The sequence below is a fragment of the Cebidichthys violaceus genome, unplaced genomic scaffold, assembly GCF_023349555.1.
Source record: "Cebidichthys violaceus isolate CVI_PGR_0920_01 unplaced genomic scaffold, fCebVio1.0.p SCAF_6, whole genome shotgun sequence".
Classification (NCBI taxonomy): domain Eukaryota; kingdom Metazoa; phylum Chordata; class Actinopteri; order Perciformes; family Stichaeidae; genus Cebidichthys; species Cebidichthys violaceus.
In genome coordinates, this window is record NW_027176816.1 from 13,860,246 (window position 1) to 13,876,931 (window position 16,686).

Consider the following 16,686-nt stretch of genomic DNA (forward strand, 5'->3'; position numbering starts at 1 on the left):
ACACGTGACTACAGTACATCAGGAGGAAGGTATTGCATGTGGGAAGCTGTGCACATGTCCTCCAGTGTACAGATATGATATAGGTCGCTTTCACTGCCACCGGCCCTGGTAAGATCTTAACTGATAAGTGATCAGGTAATAGCTTCTTCTCTTAGCATTTGTATTAAAACTTTGCATTACATACAGGAAGGTTTTTTTCTTGTTGAATCAAGCAGTACTAAATTTACAAAATAAAAGAATGTAAGTTTGAGTCAATACAAAAAGACAATCAGTCCAGTCCGCATATACTGTGGGTTAACCTTTATTTCAAGAGCAACTTAAAGACTAATCCTTACACAGCCATCATTAACACAGACAATACAAAATAAATATTCACCATCACTTTGTTCTTCATCACCAAATAAATACCAAATATGTGTAGCTCAATATTCCCAGTGTATTGCAATGTACTCAAAATAGTTTGTGAAAATAAAAAGGGAAATAATATAAACAGAAGCACCAAAAAAAAAATCTTTAGAAAATGATTAAAAAACTTTCAGTTACAAAATATTTGCACTTAAAAAGATCCCAGTATTTTAAATAAATAATAAGATATATAAAACAATTTATCGTTGATATCTTAAAATATTTCCTCTTTGTTCAACAATGCAGAGGAAATGATTCCCTTCTCTTGGTTACCGTTTAAAATCTTCTCAGGTAGCATTTTGAAATAAAAAAAAAATATATATATATAATGAATAAATAGGCATACATAAAAAATAATACAGCAGACATGAATGAATAAGTTATTAAACCAACATTTGCAAAGGATTTAACTAGTTACACAGCAATAGTAAGAATGAATCTACAAACTAGTCCTGGAGGTGCAACATCACTATGCTCATATAGAATACTATCAACATTATTAAGTGGAGATGGGATATGTTCTCTAACTAAGAGAGCCTGCTCAGCTCAGGCTGTATACTGCACTCCTGACTTTGTTCTGCACTCCTGCCTGTCTGCGTATACCTTGAGATGCCCTTGCTTACAGTAACAGTTTCAGTGTGCTACCACGCTTTATGTCCACACCCTAATCTGTTCACGCTCATACCATCATAAAGCAACATGCAAACAGCAAACTATTGCAAAGAACAGATGACAAAGTTCCAAATGAGAATAATTAATTACATACAGTATCTAAAGGGTTTGGAAAGAAAGATTGGTGTAGTCACTGTGATGCCCCTCCCCCTGTCCTCCTGTCTGTCACACCTCGATGCCCTTCACTGCCTGGTTGATGGACTCGAGCAGAGCCCGGTTCTCAGGGTTCTGGTAGCAATCTTTATTGGTAAACATGTGGGTCAGGGTGTCCACATAGCTGTCAAAGTTCTGCTCTGACAGCGGCTCCTGCTGAACACACACAAGTTCAGAAGTCAGAAAGTTTGAGTCTATTCAGAGTAAGAGTTTGAATGGTAAACTTATATGTATTACTGATAGAATAAAGAATGACAATCATCAGTTGAGCACATAATGTGCTGTTGGACATTTCCACCTCAATATGAATGAATATGAAACTAGTGGTAGGAGGAGTTCTCTCTGAGATGACAATATAGCTGTCTAAAGACACGTCCTCTGGGAAAAAAAGTTATATGTTGGTCTTGAAAAGCAGATTCATGAAGGACAGCTTGTCATCATCCCAGGGCGTCAAAACAAAAGCTTGGTCACGGCCCTCTGTTATTGGGATGACGTAGTATAGGACCAAAAGAACTCACACAGGGCAGGCTGGAGGGGAGGTTCATGGGTCAAACAAACAAGACAAGAACCTGATCCACTCTCATTTTTCAATTATAAACTGAGCAGATCAGATTTTGAGCACAAAGGTGTATCTACATGAATTACAGCCAACAGCTTTAGTGCTCTCAGTTCTGAGAGGCTTTTATACTGTTACATTATAAGAACTGCCGCTCTGAACTGTGTTTGCAGAGCTCTGGTTCTAAGCTCACTTAGTTTGGCTCGCTAACAGTAACTGGGAACGTTAATAGGCCTTCACAGACGCCAGTTTAAAGAGGCTGTTGTTTGTTTGCTCAGTTATAACACATGCCCACATGGTCACTCTCCAAAAGGGGCCTGAATGTGCTTCTATTGAATAGACCCTCAGCCTCTGTGTCTTCCGAGAGACTCCTTCAGCCCCGACGTGCATGTGCGCCACTCTCTATGCTAGTTACACCAAGTGGTTACGGTCAGCCCGGGTCCCACGGGTCCCACGGGAATAACACCCACACCTCATTGAGAAGGTCATTGTTATGCAGGTCACATGTAAACTTCAAGTCAGCAGTTATAACCCTATATCTTATATCCTCAACTAAGCAATATTGACATAACAATAACAATAACAGTATAATAATTTAGTGCAACTGTTTAATATTCTGGTTTACTCAAACACTCTGCTTTACATTAAGACTGTGTTTTTTATACTGTTCTTTTGAACCAATATTCTTATTTATTTATTTTAGTCTTGCATTTTTACAGTGAAATTTTTTTTGAATTATTATTTGTTATTTATTGTTTTATACATTATTTAACATATTTCTTATTTGTATTTTTCCATATGTATGTGTTATATTGTAGTATAATGCACATATTTTACATACTTAGTATTATTTACATTCTTTAATTATTTCTCTATGTTATATATTTATATTTTAAAATGGGAGAAACTGTAAGGTAACGCTTGGTTACATTGTAACCTTGGTTCTCTGAGTAAAGAGACTATCTCTCCAGGGCAAGGCCGCTCAGAGGCTGTTCCAATCAATGTTAATGGATGAATGCATGCACACCTGGGCTTTATAAGCCCAAGCATGGGCCACGTAGTGGTGTGTTTTAAAGAAATATCCACATCAACTGTCTCAGTGGGGTCAGACCCCGAACATGTGGAATATGTAACTGTGTGGAGAGATAGTCTTGATACGATAGAGAACCCAAGGTCCTTTCAAACAAACCAAAAGACATTGTGTATCCTCACCATGGCAGGCAGGCGGATGTTGGTCAGGCTGCGGATCAAGGCCTGACTCAGGCCGGATAGCTCCAGGAATAAGGCCTCATTCCTCTCCTCGATATGTTTGTTCTCCTCCTCCATGCTCTTCAGGTTCTTCTCCATTGAAGATATCTGAAGCAGAGACAGACACATAACTCAGTCTTGAAGCAGCAAAACAAAGAGCTTGACAATAGAACCATGATTTTGGGCTGCAGGGAGTTTTCAGTTTTAGTACCACTGACAAATTGACAGAGCGACTTACTGGCTGCACCATATCCAGCTCTACTAATAGATCAATGAAGCTGGTCTGTGCAGCTTCCATCTCTCTCTACAGTCAGTTATTGCCTCTGAACAAATTCAAACAGCCTCCCTTCACATGGCAGTGCCTCCTTGATGTACTTTAAAAGACATTGGGTGTCTCATCCTCCTCCTGCTGGCAGCAGTGCAGCGAGCTAAGCAGCTGAGCTCACCTGAGTGTGCAGGTTCATCATGTCAGCCTCCATCTCTGAGTTGGACTCGCTCAGCTCGTTGATCTCCTTGTTGAGCTGCTTGATGTCCTCATCGTTGTCAAGAACTGGGCGAAAGCAACAACACACAGTTAGCAAACAGTGGCAACAAGTCTATCAAAGTGTAGAGGACATTACATCTGGGCTACACATCTGTCTCTGAGTCTGTGCATGTTATGTGTTGTTGTTCCTGACAAACCTATGGGACTTTTTATGTCTTCATTTTCTCCACATCTTTTTGGTATTATTAGTAGTTTGAAGGACATGTGGGACACACTATCAAGCAGATTGGAAAGTTCTGTCTCTTACCATCACTGGCTCTGAACTTTGCAGTGATATACTCGTCTCCGGGGAATTTGGATCTCTTCTTGTTGGCCGTTGCTCTGGGACAACCTGACAGACTGAGAGGAGCAGCAGATCAGGATCAAGAGCTCTAACATTCTAACAGGGCTGAGATTATTAGGCTGAGATGAAACTCTCAGCTAGGTTTGGGATAACACTGTGTGTGCTGAGACTCTCAGATATTGAGGATACCTGCGGTGTGTCAGGAAACTGCCGTTAGCGTGGCCGGAACCGTCGCAGCCTGGCGTCGGGCAGGTTGGGCCCTCAGTCTTGAAGGCCTTCCAGGAGAAGGGAGTGCCGTTAAGGAGACCTTCCTTCTGCCGGCGGGCTGCCAGCGGACAGCCGTAGGCACTGCGGTGGGTGGCATACTTCCCGCTGATGTGGCCCAGGCTGTCACAGCCAGGAACTGGACATCTGGAGACAGGCAGAGACCATCGTGTGACTGTTTAGACTCTCACCGATGGACAGCGGAGCACAAGACTGACGCATTAGTCCAAATGTGATGATTTAGCTTCAGAATTATAATAGAAAGCAGTGCTGAAGAGAAATGCACCAGGAATTAACTGGGAGTCAATTGGGATGTCCCAGAAGGTTCCAGATAAGACAAATGTCATCAAATGTATGTACGATTTATAAATACAAAATTTAAAAATAATTAAATATGTTAAATGAAAAGTTTACATTTACACCCCTCAGCTAATTAAAAATGATTTTATTTGACACTCCCCTTTATTTTTGAATGACCTAACATTTCCATTTTCCCTATAGAATAGTAAAATAGAACAGATAACTGAACTAAAAACCTTAAGAACATGAATGTGATCAGTACAGTGGATGGTAATCTGCCTTTGTTCTGAGGGTGGTAAGTAAAGGCAGGTTGTCAGGCAGTAAATGTCATGACAACCTGCCTGTTAGATGTATTTCTCGTGTATGAATACACATTTTGTCCTGATGGTGGTGTTGACTGAAAGGTCAGGTGGTCACGCAGAACACTAGGATTCCTCCTCGAGAGTGTATGAATATCCACAATAAGTTTCATGAAAAGTGAGCGACTGTTGTTAATCACTTGGTTATATATATCCCTCATCTTCTAACAGTCGTGGTACAGTGACAGTCTAATGTTAGATATGTCTTGCTTGGTTGCAAGAGCCAATGAGCTTCTGTTGCTCACCTCAAGAGCTCAGAGTCTTCCTTGTCATCCTTGGTGGGGGTTGATTTGACCCCGCCTTTCTTGGCTCGAGGGCATCCGGACAGACTGTCAGGAAGGAACAAAGAGGACCAATCACAGTATCCGTCTGCACAGAGTGACTGATGGTACTGCAGGCAGAACGGGAGGAGAGCTCCTACCTTCTATGTGAGGCGTAGTTTCCTGTGATGTGGCCTGATCCATCACAACCTGGAGTGGGACACCTGAGACACACACAGACGTTCTTTCACTCCACAGGCTTACATTATTAGCAGACTGCAGGCAGAAACCAGCTTTTCTCACTAAATCATTAGGGCTCATTGTTTTGGGTTTTGATTTTTCAATATTGGACTTAATTATGATTGATTCTGACTATTTTATATTTGTGTTAAAAGGAGAGCAGGGACAGAGCTGTAGCTGCAGACTGAGTGCTCAGTGAACATGTTGGAGGTGAGAGACAGGAGAAAGCAGACATACTTTAGTTCAGCTGTGTGGGCAGCCATGAGGGTCCGAAGTGATTTATCAGCAAGAGGACAGCCTGACAGACTGGAAGATAGGTTAGAGAGAGAGCGTCAGAAAACCAGACTGAGAACAGGATGTCTGAGTATGAGTGAAGGAAAGAGCCAGAACCTGAACTGGGCTACAGAACCAGGACAGGACTGGGCAGCACACACACAGGGAGGACAGGAGTTATTTTATTATCTGATCTCTACAGTGATGGAGTAGTTGGATAGAAAAAATAATGAGCGATGAACGTGTGTGTGTGTGTGTGTGTGTGTGTGTGTGTGTGTGTGTGTGTGTGTGTGTGTGTGTGTGTCGAGTCATCTCAATGATATCAGGTTCAAATGAAACAATCCACTGCTGATGTTTGCTGCTGATTTGAAAGGCCTCTTTAATTCTAATGACAGCATTTCTGCAGGTCATATGGTTCTTAGAGTCATGTTCCTTCACCAGGCGGTACTCTAGCCCTCTCATTAGTACTGAAGAGGCCACATTTGAATGGTGAAACATCATCAACTTTCAGTAGATTATTTTACTTGGACCCATGTCATCTGAACACCAGTCATAGCAAATAATGTGAAAATAGTTTGGCTCTTTTTAAAGGGTTTATTTGTTGTAGATCTTCATACCTAGAAAAACATATATTTTGAATGAACGTTCCTTATGTGTTCCTAAGGGGTTAAATACCAGAGAGCAGCCTGTCATGCCAGTGGTTAAACTGTACTCGACTCTGCCTACAAATCATGTACATGCAGATTTTGGGGGCATGAGCAAGTGCAAGAATTGTTAATTTGACGGCTTAATTTGTGATATGAAATACAAGTAGAAATTGATGTGCATAAATTATATTAAGACATATCTCTGCTACCTGCCAGCCTCTGTTCAGGCCATGATGTATGGAGAGAGGCTTTTACAGGCTCAAACAGAAGTCTATGCTCTTATCCACCAGCTTTCCAACTTCCAACATATTGTACTTAACACAGCTGCACATTTGGCCTCCTTGTGGCTTGTTTGAGCAGAAAAGGGATCTATTTAGATCCAACACTCACAGTCACTATATTTTTACATTAGTACATTCATTAGAAAGTGGCTGTACTGAATGACAAGCAGTGGTACTCGGTTGGATAGAAATCTAACGGGGCAGGACTCATTCAAGCTCTGCGTCATGCTTATCTACATTTCCATAGGCTGGTAACAGATTTGTTGAGTCTTTCCAGGAAGTAAGATTTAATAGAGCTTGTAATTTTGCCAAATTTTTTCAGTGTGTCCACATACAACTGGAAAAATGCGATCAAATTTACCAGTCACTCCCCTTTTCCTTCTAAAATGATTCCGGTCAGAATCATCAAATCTGCATAATATGATCACACTATAGATTTGTAAAGCAAACATACTTCACTTATCATTTCCAAATCAGAGTGCAGGTCTTACCTTCGGTGTGATGCGTAGTTGCCAGTGATGTGTCCACTGCCATCACAGCCTGGGGTGGGACATCTATGGTCAAGACACACACTCACACATCAGTCCATTGCCTTTGAAGAGGATGCTTATACTGACGCGCCAGATAAAAACACTATACTTATACTATACTTTTGGATTTGTTTTTGTTTCAACAGAATATAAGTAGCCAATATTGAGTATCACTTGTTCCTATGCAGCAACTCTGAACCTAATGCTGTGTTCATATGGGTTGGATGGTAGAGATGGGAAAGATTTGAGAGTTCACATCACCTAACGACTCAAGGAGGTTGTACAACTGTTCAAAATATATTGTTAAAAATACAGTGCATTGTGTTCGTTACATGTGGGTTTAATTATTAACTTTAAAATGTACGAAATGCTCAAACTCTACAAACATCATTGGTAAACTAAGTGTGTGTAGATCAGTAATGTCGGCAATGGAAGCAGTGCATGGATGTGTGGTATGTGGGCTGTGGAGGTGTTGAAGGTGCAAAACCAAAAGACAATAATGCAGAAGGGATGTTGAGGGGATGAAGGGAGAGACAGTCTCATTGCCTGGAAGGCCCAAGAGAGCTGAATCAATCCAAAGACCCTGCTGAGGCTGTCCATTCAGCCTCCAGGAAAATGGGAGGGCCGTCACACATGCTATCTACAAATTAATTGATATTTACAGAAACTCTGTGTGACATGAACATAGCATTAGGTTTAAGAGAAATACATTTGAGGTACAGTATATGGTTTCATAATTGTTTAATGGACTGTGGTGGTTGATGCTTGTCCCACATGAACTGTAACCAAGCTTCAGGTCCTTTGACCAAATCTGAAGGTTTTAAGTGGTGTTGATGTTTCTATATTCATTTATAATGTATTTGTATTCATCTTTTATAGGGATACAGGGGTAAGCAACCATTTTGATATGATCTTGTTAATCAATGTGCAATATCAACATTAAGGTTAACATGACATTTAATTATGACACCACATTCAAATTCAAATCTCCAACTGATTGGCAATGTGCAAAGCAATATTTTCCTCCCATAATCAGGATGTTGTAATCCTACATTAGAGCACTAAACTGTACAAGAAGGCTGCCATCCTCATGAAAACATCCACATCTGAGATGAAATCATTACCCTACCAACCTTGTACGGTGTACAGTGTAGAAATGTGATAAAATCTGAATTGTAAGTCGCTTTGGATAAAAGTGTCTGCTAAATGACTATAATATAATGTAATGTAATGAGTACTAGCCAATCAGAGGCAGAGTAGGGCGGGTCTTCTTGGAATGTGGGTGGAGAAAAATCAAATACTGTAGATGTGGTAAGAGTTGTGACTTACATAAGGATCTCCTTTTTGCTGTCTTTGGGCTGAAACTTGACCTTGAAGCTGCCGGTGGTGACCTCACCAGGGTACTTCCTGTCTTCCAGGTTCTCCTGGTCCTCTTCCTCACCATCAGAGGAGGTGTATGAAGGAGCCGTGTATTCCACCTGGAGAAAGGTGAAACACAGGTAGCATGGGGGGCAAACAAACGTTGTCACTGGCTCTCCTTATATGTGTCTGTCTTTTCTCACAGTGGTGTGATTTCTGCAAGCGTGTACCTCTTCATGGTCTTCCTCTTTGACTCCACTGGACTTGGTGAAGTCCAGCGGCTCCTCCCACTCAGGCTGAGTGTTGCTCTGAGACAGGGTTGCTCCAATGTGTTGAGAGGATGAGGAGGAGGAGGACGAAGGCTCTGGAGGTTGCACGCCCTCCCTCTTGGTCTTCTTCATGCTGAGGTCCAAGGTGCCGTTTTCATCCACTTCAATGTCCGACTCCTACAGGGTTCAGATTCGCAGTCAGTGCAAATAAAGTGAACAAAATGAAAAAAGCATGGGAGTGCGCTGCACTGTTCAGCTTTACATAGTGTACCTTGGAGCAGGGTTCCCTGGGCTTGGTGCTGATGGTCTCTGGTCTCTCCCAGCAGCGGGTGGACAGGTTGAGGATGGCTGTTGCTGCCATGTGGGCTGCCTCTGCATCTTGGCTGTAGTCATAACTACTGGAGGATGAGGCGCTCATAGAAAAGCCTCCTGACACACTGTGACTGGGGGAGGAGGCCTTAGGGAATGATTTAGCTGTGTGGGGATGGAGCAGAATGAATACGATGGAACAAGAACAGGAGAGCAGACCACTATATGTAACGTTATAGCTAAACATGGCTAACAGAGCTGCTGCTGGTAGTTACAGTAATATCACATTTGTTTTCATCCATTGGTGGTTGTTGTTCATGGCAGCAAAGGAGTCATACATTATTGTGTAAACACAGTAATGTACAGAGCCTGGCAGGTGGAGAAATCTACAAATTAATTTGTAAGAACAATAATAACTAATTCATGTTCTCAAATGACAGCAATGTGTAACTCTAAATGTAATTTAAAACACATTTAAGGTACAATGTTGTTAAGTGGGCAGAATCTGAGGAATATTCACATATTTCCTTGGAAAATCAAAACACACCTGCATTAGATCCAATGGGATCATTTTGAATACCCATGGCCTGAACACCCAATCAATCATCTTCATCCTTTCAACTGTTGTCTTTTAAGACATCATATTTTACTATGTCTAGGGTAGCTTCTACCTTTTTTGCTTCATTATTGTCAATTTTTTATGATTCAGTTTTCCAGTTTTGTAGTTGGACATTGTGTGAATGTTTTTTTTCATCTTGATAGGCTACAGACTGGACTTGAGACAAGTCCAGGAATTTAGCAATCTATTGAATCAATAAAGAGGAAGAAGAGGAGGACAGAGATATGTGGTTATTGAAATGAGAGATTCAATGTATGTTCTTTTACATTTTCAACTCTCAAATATTACAGAGTTAATGTTACAACCAAAACAAAACCCTGTGCAATTCAAAGTTCATTGTTACGCTTCATTTTGCATTTCAACACATTACATGCCAAAATCTAATGTAGAAGTGGAGCATGGAGGTGAAGTGTGTGGCTCTTACATTTGAAGGCTTTGGGTGATGTTTCAGTGCTGCTGGGTGTTTTTGGAATGAGCATACGCTTTCCAAACACCTGGACATCAAAGCTTGCATAGTCAAAAGACACCTTGGAGTATTTCTCCAGCTCCTTGGCCAGGTTAGCTCGTGGCGTGGTGGTCACTGTGTTGGGCCGGTAGCTGCCGTACTGAGGTATCTCCAGCTGCTTCACAAAGCACATGGGCCTGGAGAAGAAGACGTCAGTTATGCATTATTGCTATGGTGACATAGACGTAGCTGGAACTTTAAACTACATTCCGTTGACGATAAATGAACAATGTTACCTTGTATGTATCTATGCTTAAAAACACTGAAGTGAAAAAAGACATCACCTGAGCACTCTGTCAGAGTTGGAAGAGGGTTCGCTGGGTGAAGCCTGTAAATGAACCTGCTTGTCCTGGCTCTTGTTCAGCTTAGTTGCTGCTGCGATGGGACAGCCGGACAGACTGATGGAGGACATATCCAAATGTTTGCATTTAATGGGACAAAACTCTCATGAATAGGTAGACATTTAATATGCAGACAGGTGTTTAAATTATTATAAGCCTTCTAAAGACAGTGTAAGTATGTGTTAGTAGTATTAGGTGAGATTGGGTGTCCTCTGGGATTCACTCAATATTTTGTTCAAATGTGCACTATTCATTTTTGATCATTTCCATTGTGACTACTCCAGAATTTGACTCTGACTCTTATAGTTAGACCATTATTAAAAACTGCACCTCTGCCAGACCATAGACTGTGTAGGAACATTGATGTCTTTGACATTATGCAAAGATTTCTGAATCCAAACTATGAGAAAAATTCTCGCATTAATCTCAAAACCAAAAAATTCTAACTTCAACTTTTTCTCAAGTCCCTAATTTTGGCCTTTAGAAGACACAGAAACATCTGCTATATGTTCCCTGGCCACATTTGTTGTGCTAGTTGGGCACATGTGTTCTACTGTGTGCGTGTGTGTGTGGGTGTGTGTGTGTGTGTGTGTGTGTGTGTGTGTGTTTGTGTGTCCTTGTGTGTTTTATTAACCTGCGGTGTGTGTTGCGGTTACTGTTGACATGGCCTTGGCCTGTGCAGCCAGGAGTCGGACACTTCAAGACGTTCTCATGCATGGCCAGGACTACAGACACACAGCAGACACATACTCAGGTCAGTCGCTTTCACACACTAGCAGTAGTAACAACAACATTTGAAAAACAGTAGTGGTTATAAAGGTAGTTGTATTAGTGTAGTATTTTCTTCTAATAAAGAAGGAAGTAGTAGAGGTAGAAGTAATACTATAATGGTATTAATGGTAAGAACAAGCTAGCTGTTAAATATCACAATAACAATGGTCTGTATGTCACATTAAATAGAGATCTAAGGACTGTGTTTGAGCTGGTGTATCCCTGAAAGTGACACAAGATGCACCCGGTGCGTCACATTTGTACTGGTGGTCTACGGCGTTATGAGAGGTAACATGCACTCACTCTCCGGAGGGATTCGGTCTTTGTGAGGACATCCAGAAAGGCTGCGATGGTGAGGGTACAGCCCAGTCACATGACCTGTACCGTCACACCCTGGGGTTGGACACTTCACCTCCTTCTTCTCTGAATAGAGGATGGTGTGATTTAGATGGCAGCAATAATGAATTAGAGCACATCAGTCAGTAGTAACAAGGAGTGAAGGTACCTCAACATTTGGCTCTGACCTATTACCAAGTACTACCAGGCCCAGAGTCTAGCGGAATACTATCGATAACAATACCTTTTATGCATCATTAATAGGCTTCTGAATACATTTTTATTACCACTGAGTGATTTACCAAACATGAGGCATTTCTTTTTACTATTCTCTGTTAATGACTTCATCCCATGCAGGTTCAAATACAAAACAGTCTTTAATGGTAAATAGGAAAAATTGCATTTCTCAGCAATTGGCGAGCACTTCTGTTGTGTAAACTGCTCAGATAAACCTGATTGTCAATATACTTACAACCAAACATCCTCTGAATGCCCTCTGTCACTAATTTGTGGTGGTAACGTTTCATGAGTCTGTGATTATCATAGAGGTCACACCAGGTCATTTTATTCACTGATGTTAAGGTTCAAACAATGGTCTCTCTTTGTGAAATGGCTTCTATGGACTGGATAATTGGGCTCATTGGATCCAAAAGAGGCTCAGCTCTCCAGTCGTACGTTATGCAATTCCTGTCTGTCAATGTTCAAATCCCCCTTTCAGTACAGGTTGAAAATAACACATCTATACGGCATGCAAAAACGTCTTGGTATTTCTTTCAAACAGCATGGGAATATCATAAAGTGGGCATGTCTGTGAAGGGGAGACTCATGGGTAACCATAGAAGCCTTTTTCATTCACATATCATGAGGTGAGAGGTCAAGGGGCCGCTTCACAAATTGCTATGTCAGTTTTTCCCTTGCCAAAATTGATCCCAGCTTCGGAGCGTTATTTAGCTCCTAGCCGACAAGCTTCTTAGGGTTTCTTCATATGATATCAGTATCTTCTAGCTAGCTGAACTGGCTAGCTGCCAGGGTAAGACCAGTTAAAACAAGACCTCAAGTGTTGGCAGTATTGATACTTTGGGAATGGCATCCGCACACCATTAACTAGTACCAGTAGTAAACTGTACAAAGACCGGGAGCCGGTGATAAGAAGGCAAGTAAAATCAATCGAACCAACAATTCTCTGCAAAATAAATGGATTTGGGTGATGAATATAATATACCAAACATAAGAATCCACTAATTCATAAAATAAACAGGAGAAATTTGAACTGTTGTCTTGTTTGGCAGTAACAACAGGAAGTACCTTTGCTGTAGTGAGCAGTGCGGCGGGCTACAGCAGCAGGCTCGGAGCTCTTGCTGGAGGTGCTGTATGGTTGGTAGTCCGGGGAGCTCCGGGCCTCCTGCCCCCCCTTCACCTCCTCCGCCTTCAGGGCGATGGCCTGCTCCAGCAGCCCCAGGTTCCCCCGAGTCATATCCCAGTTCTCGGAGTCGTCCGTGATTCCTGAGCCCTCTGAGACACGATCCTGCTCCTCTCCTTCATACTCCTCCTCCTCCTCCTCCTCCTCTTCTTCCTCCTCGTCCTCGTCATCATCCTCGTCATCATCCTCCTCTGAGCGGACTTCTATAACCACTGTCGCCGGAGAAGCTTTGCTTGAGTCCCGGTCCTCCTCTTCCTCCTCCACCACCTCGCCTACTTCCTTCCCCTGCCTCTCATCCTCTTCTTCCTCTCTTTCATCTTCATCCTCCTCCTCTTCCTCAGTCATAGGAGTGCTGACTTTTTCTTCCCTGAGTGACATCTCAGCCTCAGATCCCTGAGTGCGTGGACTCAAAGTGTAAGGAGTGTCAATCTCTTGGTGGACCTCCCTCTCCTCTTCCTCCTCCTCCTCCTCCTCCTCCTCCTCCTCCTCTTCGTCCTCCTCCTCCTCTTCCTCCTCCTCCTGTTCCTCTCTCTCACACTGGTCTTCTTTTGATTCTTTGGCCTGATGGTTGTAATCTCCACTGGAGTACTGGTGATCAGAGTTTTCCTGACTCATCATTTGTCTTTCTATCACCTTTTCTTCTACGATATTCTCTTGCCTTTGCTGCTGCTCTTCCTCTTCCTTTTCTTCATCTGCTTCTTCTTCCTCCTCTTCTTTTGTTTCTTTAGGCTCTGTAACCCCCGTTTCTTCTTCAGGTTGCTCTGATGACTCGTCCTTTGTCAGCAGCTGACCTTCCTCCTCCTCCAGCTCCTCCTCCTTGGTCTCAGTTTCCTCCTGCTGATGCTCATCAGTGTCTGTTACTGGCTTCACTTCCTCAGTAGTTGTCTCCCTTTCAGTTTCGTTCTCAGTCTCCGAAGTGAAGCTTTCATTGTCACCAACTTCAGCCAGAGGACAAACTGCTGTTTCTGTGTCCTCTGTTGTCACCAGTGAGCAGTCTGCTGTGGATTCAAAGTAAAGACAAATGTTACCGTCATCATGGCTTTGTTTTAGTCATCCTTACATGGTCACATTGGGACTGACCTAGTTGACTTTATCTGACTTGTTTAGCATTATTGAGGTGAAGACATTGAGCAAGTTCAGGCAATCACTCAAGTCTTTTCTCTCTGCAACATGCAGCACATCCAAACCATCCTTTTCCCTGTGTGTACTTAAGCCGTCAGTGCTCACTCTTTTAAAACTCAACTTAAAACAAATGTCCTTCTATTAACGACACACTATTAGCGTCACACTGCAAGCATGACTGTGGACTCTAAAACCCACTCAGCTGATGGTATTCATACCAGCTTACATTCTTCCTGTTTGCGGCCGTATTGCAACAATTTAGTTGTCTTTAATTAAGCCAGCCTAAAAATTAGGTAAAAGGATGAGTCTCATAACCCAGCATTGGGTTATGGCTGTCATGTCAGGTATTAATTAGATAGGAACAATAACAACAGCAACATTGTTCTGTTAAACAAATTTATCAAAACAATTCTGACGTTTCTATAATCTTTGCTTTTTGGCAAGTTATTAAGTTTCGATTAATTATGTCTATGTTTAGATTAATTTTAAAGGCATCTAAAAGTGATTGAAATGAAACAATGTGAAAGACCAGAGGGGGAAATCTCACTTTAGTGAACTGGTTTGGTTGGTTTCACTCACTTTTCGTTGACTCTGGGCTGCATTTCGTTTTGTTTTTCTTCTTCTCTTTGAGATTGTTGTCGTCTTCCTCCTCTTCCTCCTCTTTCTCCTCTTTCTGTACTTCCTCCTCTTCTGCTGCATCACTGTCTGCATTGAAGCCTTCATCTCCTGCTTCTGTAGCAGGCTGGTTCCTCCTCTTGGGAGCAGACTGGTTCTCCTCAGCTTCCGCCTCCTCCAGCTTCCTTTTCTTCACTATTGGGCATCCCAGTATGCTAAGGAGAGCAGGACGGATATGTAAGTAAATGCTAACAACTAACATGTTAACATAAAACAGCAAAATCACTAGCTTGTTGTTGTTGTTCTGGCCAACACTTTACATTGTGAGATGTAATGAACATTGGAGCTTCTAGCAGGGCTGTATATGTAATGTATGATAACATGAAATTCTGAAATACGTTGTCAAAAATGCAGCAATTGCCTTCATCTCCATCTGAGTGCTGATTCTGTGAGCTTTGTATAGGTCACATACCAAAATACAAAGCGCTAGCTGTTTGATGACATACAGTATGGTTCCTACCTTCTATGTCGAGAGTATCTTCCACTGACGTGGCCTTTGCCATCACATCCAGGGGTGGGACAGCTGCTACTGACACACAGCAAGACAAATACACACTTCATACACACAAGACACACTTCATACATCATGATAGTCTGAAGTGAAGCATATAATCACTCACTTTAACTCCTGCTTCATCTCTTGTCCCACAAGGTCTGACGACACTGAGAATAAAGCGACAGAAGAGTCAGTAGATGCAGAAATAAAAGTCAATTGCAAAGGCAGCGATGCTTTTATTTTGTGGAGGCTTTATTCATGGCACATTTGCACATTTCGAAATTCATCCATGTCCATACAGAGTATATGACTCTTTCTGTCTTCATGAGGTGAGTGCAAGACTTGCAAACTGGATTATGAACCAGCAAAGATGCTCTATTGGGCCACAGAGCCCCAAGGACCCAGAAAGACAAAGAAATTGTTTGGTAATGTTAGTTGCTCCTGAAATGATAAGGGTCTTTAGCCAATGATAATTATATAATCTTGAGGCTATCACTTGTAGCAAGGCCACGATTCAAAATGTAGTTCAATGTCTCACTAGCTTTGGCTCAACTCTTATTAGAATTTCAAAACAATAAGTTCATATCTCTGAACAATTAGTTTGTTGTTCACAACATATTAGAACTTCTCATTAATTCAAGCACACTGCATTTGTTTTGGCACACGTGTGTAAAAAAATAAGTACAATTGTTTACAATTTGCAAAATAACCATTATGCAAATTGTCTTGCTGACCAAAACTGATTTGATTCTCAGTGAAATCGTTATGTTCTTCATAACTTCTTTTATCGTTAGAGCCAACACATGAAGAAAGATCCATTTAATTATCAAAATCTACACATACATGTATATTCCATGAATCTCTGTGACATGATATTATGTTCTGTGAAGAGGTACAATTTGTTGTTTTTTACTGAACTACCTCAGGTTTTTACTTCATCAGGTTTTTGGACTTCATGGATGTCATTTTGTGGCACATTTTCTGTTTGTAATTTTCTGTTGAAATCAGAATCTCAGGAGCTCAGTGTGATACACTGACATTATTGTATAGAACAGTAAGCTGTCAGAGTCAACAAAACAGAGATTTGTATATAAGAGTTGACCCCCATGATGAAAAAAACTTCAATGTCAACTTCTTGACCAGTACGGCTCACACAATGACAAAACAACTTTTCATTTTGGAGGCATTGGCCAACTTACTGACACAACAACTAGGTTATAAAGCATGAATGAAATGTTTTGCAGGTATTATTACCTTTTGCAGACATGCAATAGAGTTGTGAATCCCATGAAACAGTTGTGACAGAGTTGTTTGCACTTATAATTTGAGGTTGTTAAGTGTCACAAAATGAGACAAATATATTGAGAAAAATAGTAAATGTATCAATTAACTAGAAAATCATTTGACACACGGCAAACCTGACACCAGGTTGTCTTCCAACACTGGAGT

At 41.5% G+C, this 16,686-nt stretch overlaps 1 protein-coding gene across 3 annotated transcripts in view; it reads right to left on the reverse strand.

Annotated features, from left to right (window-relative positions):
- Positions 1 to 319: 319 nt before the first annotated feature.
- myt1a (myelin transcription factor 1a) overlaps positions 320 to 16,686 on the reverse strand; it is an 18,086-nt gene continuing 1,719 nt past the window's right edge. Inside the window, exons 4-23 of one of the 3 annotated variants that reach the window (XM_068733128.1) lie at positions 15,362 to 15,404; positions 15,202 to 15,267; positions 14,646 to 14,896; positions 12,830 to 13,942; positions 11,492 to 11,611; positions 11,052 to 11,142; positions 10,361 to 10,474; positions 9,996 to 10,213; positions 8,915 to 9,117; positions 8,605 to 8,820; positions 8,345 to 8,493; positions 6,977 to 7,039; positions 5,522 to 5,590; positions 5,206 to 5,268; positions 5,030 to 5,113; positions 4,051 to 4,272; positions 3,826 to 3,917; positions 3,481 to 3,584; positions 2,999 to 3,142; positions 320 to 1,386 (exon numbers count right to left, since the gene is read on the reverse strand). In XM_068733128.1, coding sequence (XP_068589229.1) covers positions 1,243 to 1,386; positions 2,999 to 3,142; positions 3,481 to 3,584; positions 3,826 to 3,917; positions 4,051 to 4,272; positions 5,030 to 5,113; positions 5,206 to 5,268; positions 5,522 to 5,590; positions 6,977 to 7,039; positions 8,345 to 8,493; positions 8,605 to 8,820; positions 8,915 to 9,117; positions 9,996 to 10,213; positions 10,361 to 10,474; positions 11,052 to 11,142; positions 11,492 to 11,611; positions 12,830 to 13,942; positions 14,646 to 14,896; positions 15,202 to 15,267; positions 15,362 to 15,404 — 3,569 coding nt within the window. In that variant the 3' untranslated portion in view covers positions 320 to 1,242. Of the gene's footprint in view, positions 1,387 to 2,998; positions 3,143 to 3,480; positions 3,585 to 3,825; positions 3,918 to 4,050; positions 4,273 to 5,029; positions 5,114 to 5,205; positions 5,269 to 5,521; positions 5,591 to 6,976; positions 7,040 to 8,344; positions 8,494 to 8,604; positions 8,821 to 8,914; positions 9,118 to 9,995; positions 10,214 to 10,360; positions 10,475 to 11,051; positions 11,143 to 11,491; positions 11,612 to 12,829; positions 13,943 to 14,645; positions 14,897 to 15,201; positions 15,271 to 15,361; positions 15,405 to 16,686 lie in introns of all 3 variants that reach the window. The other 2 variants (XM_068733129.1, XM_068733127.1) reach the window with 2 other exon arrangements.